The sequence below is a fragment of the Orycteropus afer genome, unplaced genomic scaffold, assembly GCF_000298275.1.
Source record: "Orycteropus afer afer isolate SDZICR_OR568_19922 unplaced genomic scaffold, OryAfe1.0 scaffold00580, whole genome shotgun sequence".
Taxonomy (NCBI): Eukaryota; Metazoa; Chordata; class Mammalia; order Tubulidentata; family Orycteropodidae; genus Orycteropus; species Orycteropus afer.
The window spans coordinates 1-7,385 of NW_006922167.1; the positions used below are offsets into that span (position 1 = coordinate 1).

At 39.9% G+C, this 7,385-nt stretch overlaps 1 protein-coding gene across 1 annotated transcript in view; it reads right to left on the reverse strand.

Annotated features, from left to right (window-relative positions):
* Window positions 1-6,359: 6,359 nt before the first annotated feature.
* Window positions 6,360-7,385, reverse strand: part of ATP6V0D2 (ATPase H+ transporting V0 subunit d2) — a 77,173-nt gene continuing 76,147 nt past the window's right edge. Inside the window, exon 7 of the mRNA XM_007956191.1 lies at window positions 6,360-6,521. Coding sequence (XP_007954382.1) covers window positions 6,360-6,521 — 162 coding nt within the window. The remainder of the gene's footprint in view (window positions 6,522-7,385) is intronic.

A 7,385-nucleotide genomic window follows, 5' to 3' on the forward strand; every position in this document is an offset into this window, starting at 1 on the left:
ACTTCTTACACAATGACATATGCATCTTAACATTGATAGTCGAATAAAGAATTTAGTGCTTTAATTAAAAATAACCCACAGAAGCAATCTACTTCCATAGTACTGCCTCAGAAACCAAAGGAGGAGTCACTATGATTCGGGTCCTACTCGATGGCACATAACAACAGCAACATAGTTAGGTGTCATCAAGTCGGCCCCAACTCATAGTGACCTTATTATGGATAGCAGAATGAAACGATGTCTGGGCCTATGCCATCCTCCCAATCAAAGATGATGCAGGGCAACGTTTGCAAAGTGTAAGGTCACAAATAAATAAATAAAAATAACCCACAGAAGTAGAATCTAAAAATGTACACGTTATTTAAAATCTAGAATTGCTGTTTGTTCAAAAGATGAAAAAGGTAATGGCATTTGCCTATAAAAAGTTAGATGCATTGTCAGTACAACTGTCCAGCTAGATTCAATGCCAAGTTTTATTGAGAAAAAAGACTATTCCACTGGCAACTGGTATTGTTTGGTCATATCTGGCTCTTGAATTTACATTCTGTCTTCAAATGATATAGAGGAAGTCCCTGTAGGTTAGAGGTGAGGCTTGTTTGTAGGTGATTATATATGGCAAGCTAGACTTGTCCTGACCACTCACAAAGATAATTGGAGAGCTGGACGGCTTAGGCATATCAGGAAAGGACTTTGTGTTACAATGGAACACAAAAATATTTGACATATTCAATGATGATTGGTGAGTATCATTGTTTCTTTTTCTGTTATTGCACCCCAAATTTAGTGTTTTAGAAGAGAAATTTTATTATCGCTAGATTTCTGTGGGTCAGAAATTTAGGAAGGACTTGTCTAGATAGTTGTCACATGGGGTCTGTCATGTAGTTGTGGTCAGGTGTTAGCTTGGACCTTATTATGTCAGGCTCACTGGGCTGGAATTCCAAGATTATTTTCTCACTTCACTGGTAGTTGATGCTGTTAACTAGAGCTAAACTAGCGTTTCTGCCCTCAGTACCTATACTTGCCCTGTCCTTGTAGCTTGGTTTTCTCAAAGTATGGAAGGCTCAAGGGAGTTGGACTACTTACCGGTGGCTCAGGACTCTAAGCACTAGTGCAAGGTGCATTACCCTTTATGACTTAACTCTGGGAGTTATATAGGGTTACTTTTTCTGTATTTTATTGGTTATGAGAAGGTCACCAAGATCAATTCAGATTCAAGGAGAGAAGTCAGATTCCCACTTCTTAGTGGGAGAGGTCATCGTATTTGTTCACATGTTGTCAAATCCCCACAGCTAGCCATAATGATAGTTGTCTCTCTTGACTGGGGAACATATCCCTTGCTACCTGAAAGATGACTTATGTTATCTTGTAGTGTTTTTTGTTTGTTTGTTTTAACTTGTTTCCAACTTTTACAATAAGAGATTTATACTGGCTGGCAAGTATCACAAGTCTCAGGGGGACCAGACATCTACTGACAGCCCTACTGTTGTCATAGACCTACTGATGAATTTTTACAGCTTGTCCTAAAGATCCTGACTTTTAAAATGCTATTTGTGGATCTGGTTAATGCTAATCTTCTGAAGACAATTTCTTTCTCATATATTGATATTCACACTAGGTTCTTTTTCTTTCTTTCTTTCTTTTTTTTCCTCTACATTTATGTATGTTGTTATATGCCCTCGAGTCGGCCCAACTCATAGCGACCCCTCCTTGGGTTTCCGAGGCAGTATCACTATGGAAGTAGGATTGCCCAACCTTCCTTCCGAGGAGTGGCTGGTGGGTTTGAACTGCCAGCCTTCTGGTTAGCAGTCAAGTGCCTTAGGCACTATGCTACTATGTATGTATTTATTTATTTATTTTTGGAGTGTTCCCAGCCTTTTGGCTAAGATCAAGTGTAGTAGCTGTTCTTATCAGTTTAGTTTTTCTTTTCAAAAGCAAGTCCAACATGCGGTCTCTTGCATTGGCAGCCAGACTTTGTCCATGCTTTGGTGAGTTGGATTTCAATAAGTGATCAAGTCAGTGATGAAAGTGAAAAACTGCAGCACAAAGGGACTGAGGAGAAAGGAGGAGAGGGTGGGAAAGCAATCGATGGGAAGTCATATGAAATAATGAAATTGTAAAGGAGAAAGAGGATGGAAAATTACTTAGGATGGGTGATTTGGGCCTTATGGTTTCATCATCCTATTTTTGTAGATATAATGTTATTCAGCCATACTCCAGGCATCAGCCATTGTGAGACATCAGGGATGAAATCAATGAGAATGATATCTTTGGATAATGTCCCATACATCCCTCAGCATTCTACTCAATATATCTAAGTATTAATGTTGCTGTTTGATAAAGTGGAGAGAAAATGATTCAAAAGGAATTAAATGAATCAAGGAATGGGGAGACTGTGGTATGTGCCTGACAATAACAAGACAAATACAAAGAAATTGTTATTGTATTCTTTCTCATATCTATGTCTTATCTGTTAGGTCTGTTAAGACATTCTTGACAGAAATTGTTAAGTGGTAAATGGAAGCATTAATATTAATGAAGTATCTAAAATCTGATCACTCAGTCTTTCTTCTCCCTACACATATTTCTCTTAACATTTTTAATGCCTTATTACTTTACTGCCATTCTCATAGGGTCTTCAGACTGGTCAAATGAATTCCATCATTGTCTAACAATACTCAACTTTGGCAAAACAGTCCCAGATTCAGAATGATCATTTCCACTTACCCTCAGTTAATGTCCAGCATTCATCAGGAAAAAAGACTTCATTTCATCTTAGATTTTCTCAAAATGTCTTTAGAATTGCAACTACTTTCCCATGTTGTTGTTAGCTGTTGTCAAGTCAAACCCTTGGCTCACAGTGCCCCCATGCAAATATAACTAAATGCTACCCTGGTCCTGTGTCTTCCCTATGACCCCCATGATCAGACCATTGTGATCCATAGGATATTCATTGGCTGATTTCTGGAAGTAGATAACAAGGCCTTTCTTCCTAATCCATTTTAGTCAGGAAGCTCAGCTAAAACCTGTTCAATATTATAGCAACACACAGCCTCCACTGACCGATGGGTTGTGGCTCTTCATGAGGTGTATTAGCCAGGAATTGACCAGGTCTTCATAGAAGGTGAGAATTCTACCACTGAACCATCCATGTCCCTACTAAACCAAAACCAAAACCAAACTCACTGTCATCAAGTCAATTCGACTTATAGCAACCTCCATTGGGTTTCAAAGGCTGCAAATCTTTATGGAAGCAGACTGTCTTCTCTTTCTTCCACAGTGGCTGGTGGGTTTGAACCATGGACCTTTTGGTTAGCAACCAAATGCCTTAACCACTACATCACCCGAGCTCCTTATACCCCTACTAGCATATCATTATTTCTTCCCAGATTGCAAAACCTCTAGAGGTCTCAAAGTTTCTGCTCTTGGATAGACAGAGAAGGAATAACATGTAAACCCATGAACAATGCTAGAGAGCAAGGGAGGGAGAAAATGGGCATGGCCTAAAGGTTGTAGGAGTGTAAAGGCAGGATTGACCACTGACTGCAAGGAAGTCTGAGCATAAGCATTTATATGGAAGAAAATGTTCTAAACCAAAATGCAGCAGACTCCAAAAACCAAACCCAACCTACTACTATCCAGTTGATATAGACTCAGTGACTTTATAAGACACAACAGAACTTCCCCCCTAGGGTTTTGAAGGCTGTACATTTTTATAGACACAGATGACCACATCTTCCTCCTGCAGAGCAGCTGGAGGGTTTCAACTGCTGACCTTTGGTTAGCAGCCAACTGATTTAACCACTGTACCACCAAGGCTCTTTCCAGCAGACTTAAAAAAAAAAAAAAAAAAAAAAAAACTCACTACCATTGAGTGGATTCTGACTCATAGCGACCCCCATTAGGTTTCCAGGGCAGTAAATCTTTACAGAAGTAGATTGCCCAGTCTTCCTTCTGCAGAGTGGCTGGTAAGCTTGAACCACCAACCTTCTCATTAGCAGTTAAGGCCTTACGCACTGTACCAGCAGAGGTCCTTTCCAGCAGACTAAAACCAAAAAACCAAACTCACTGTCATCGAGTCAGACCTGACTCATAGAGACCCCTCCTTGGGTTTCTGAGGCAGTATCACTACAGAAGTAGATTGCCCAATCTTCCTTCCAAGGAGTGGCTGGTGGGTTTGAACTGCCACCCTTCTGGTTAGCAGTCAAGTGCCTTAGGCACTATGCTACCAGAGTTCCTATCCAGCAGACCAGAGAGGTGCAAATTTCAGGAATTAATGAAATGCTAGAAGGCATTAGTTGGATGCCAACGGGGCAAGAATGTTAAGAGCCTTGGTTCCAATTATTTAGAACAAGAAATGTATGGAGTAGCAAGAGAAGTGCCTGTCTTCTATATTCACATAATGGTTAGATTTTTAGGGAGGCCTAGGGAGGTGAGGTTGGGAGATTGTGATCTTCGTTGTTCACACAGTTTGGAAAAGGGAGAAGTTGTAACTTCAGATTGAAGCCTGGTCACACATTAATAGTCTGGAATGGGGAGGGAGCCTGAAGATCATCTTACCTGTCTTCAAGCTCTCTCTTTCCCATCAGCAACAACCTCTAAAGAATCCTCTAAACCTTAAACCTTCCACTGTAGCCATTAAGGTTAAAATATAAAGTACAAATGCCTCCTAATACAGTCCCTGGGAGGAGAGACTGCAGCTCCTTGTAGGAACCAGGAACAAGGCAGGGGAGGAAGCCTTCCAGATAAGGCATAGCACTTTGGAAAGGTCTTTGACCTCTCCTGACTGATCTGCACTGCAACCTTACGCAAAACTTGTGTGTGGCCTGGGACTCCCATATAGATGTGAGGTGAGGCACTTGGCTTTCCTTGTCACTATTTTTCCTTGTATTCAAAAAATACTAGCACTGAAACTATTAAAATACTTTACTAAAATAAAAGTTGGACTTTTGAGGAAAAATGGGTTTACTCCATGGTATGTGCATCTAATTCTACATACTAGTATATGTTTGTTCTCTGTTAATATTCTCAAAGAATAAGTCAATCACAGAAGGACAAATATTTTATGAGACAGTTATTCTAAAAAGTTGAAGAAAGGTTTACACAGGGAAGGAAATTTACTTTGTTGGTTACCTGGGATGGGATGGGAAGGGAGGGAGAATGGCTGACTAGTTAAGATATTTGTTAACGAGTGAAGGAAAAGGCAATATAGCAAAAGTGTATGATCAGCACATAACAACAGGGAAAACGAGGACACAGTAAGGTGCACAAAAAAGTATAGAAAACAGAGGCAAACATACACAGTATTCAATTATCAATAATAACAGTCAAAAACTTCATGTTACTTGGTTCTGCAATCAACAATGGAAGCAGCAGTCAAGATATTACACAATGTATTGCATTAGGCAAATCTACTGCAAAGATCTCTTTCAAGTGCTGAAGAGCAAAGGTATCTCCTTGAAGACTAAGGTGCGCCTGACACAAGCCATGGTATTTTCAGTTCCCTCATATGCATGTGAGAGCTGGACAATGAATAAGGAAGACAAAAGAAGAGTCAATGCTTTTGAGTTGTGGTGTTGGGGAAGAATGCTGAGAGTACCATGGATTGCTAAAAGAACTAACAAATCTGTCCTGGAAGAAGTGCAACTTGAATGCTCCTTGGAAGTGGGAATGGCCAGACTTCATCTCACCTACTTTGGTCATGTTGTCATAGGGACCATTCCCTGGAGAAGGATGTCATGCTTGGTAAGGTGAAGGGTCGATGAAAGAGGGCAAAATCCTCAATGAGATGTTCCTTTTATTTAAAGTTGTGGGAAAGTATAAGTGGTAGACTGAATAAAAAATTTAATATTACTGACATCTAAGATATATGATTTAGAATTGTGTAGTTTTCCCAAACCTACCAAATCAAATATTATTAGGCAGAAAAAAAAAATCTACAATAATTCCCATCATATTTGGTACATACTGGCTACATATAGCACTAGACTTTTACCAACACAGAGAAGTAACAGGTAAAAAGTAAGTATTTGGGTTTGTGGAGCTACACAGAAAAGCAAGAGTAACACATTTTTATTAGTCCTGATTTTTAACACAACCCCCCTCCAAATAAGAAAAGTACAATAAGATTAAGTAAAATTAACGTTTAAGGGCCAGTGAACAATCAGATAAATATAAAATGCTGGAAAAAAAAAAGGAAATGCTTTGTTTCTGGATTGTTTATTGTATTTTTGGTGATTATGCAATTCGTAGAAGGTGCAACAAGATTTACTTTTGTGTATCCTAGATAATGTAACAAATTTGTTTTATCTTCCTCATAACCTCCTCTTTTATGATTTCTGCATTTGAGGCCCTCACTTAGTTTATAAAATTGGAATGTAACTGTTGATTTTAGTTCGGTGTCTCTGTGAAATGCATTCTGCTATCCATACAATGTTTCTCATTTCTTGTTCCCTCAGCTTTACGTATGCATAAAATACACCATAGTGGAATTGCCTGTTGAATGCCAGCACATTCATTTGTACCTGAGGAAAGAAAAGAAAAGAAAAGAAAACAAAACATGAACCCTAAACTTATTTGGAGCATACTACATTTATGAAATAATATTAAACTATAGCTTACACTTAATCTGCTTGTGCCATGCTCATTTCTGTTTTAGTAAACAATATACAAGTTGGACCAAATAAAGGAAAACAGTGGTAACTTGGTGCGGTGTAGTAAATCACATAGTGTGGCTTTTCTAGCCTGAGTCTTTGTAAACCCTGTGGTGGAATTGCCATGAGCAACTGAGTAGCTCCTGATTGTTAAAGTTATCCATCTGGCGTATGTCTGTTGAGGGTGGCACAAAGAAATCTTCTGGGATGTTCTCTCTCTCTCAGGTGTATAGAATTCTGATGTTGGGATTGGTTGATTTGGGCCATTCTGCCAGGCTCAAAAGCATCCCTTCTAGAGGCAGGAGTCTCTTTGACTGCTGACCATGAAAGACATGCTGCTGAGAGAAACACTCTCCTGAGAGACGTGAGAGAGGCACACTGAGAGAGAGACACGAGAGACATGCACTGCTGAGAGAGAGATGCGAGAGACATGCACTGCTGAGATAGTGATGTGCTACTGAGACTGTTGGCTGCTGAGTGAGATGGCCGGCTGCAGGAGACTGAGTGCATTTCTGAACTTGAATTGTAGTCTGGTGCTTCTCTAATAAACCCCATAATCTGTGAGTTCTTTGTGGCCAATGCTGTGAATTATTGAACCCAGCAGAGAGGTGGTGGGTGCTGCAAGAGGAACAGTTGATTTCAGAGTTGGTGAAAGGGCTGGAGGGAGGCAGCATGTCTGGCCTTGCAGGAATAGGCCTTGGGCTACTGATGGTGATTCTGTCTTCCTCTTGGGGG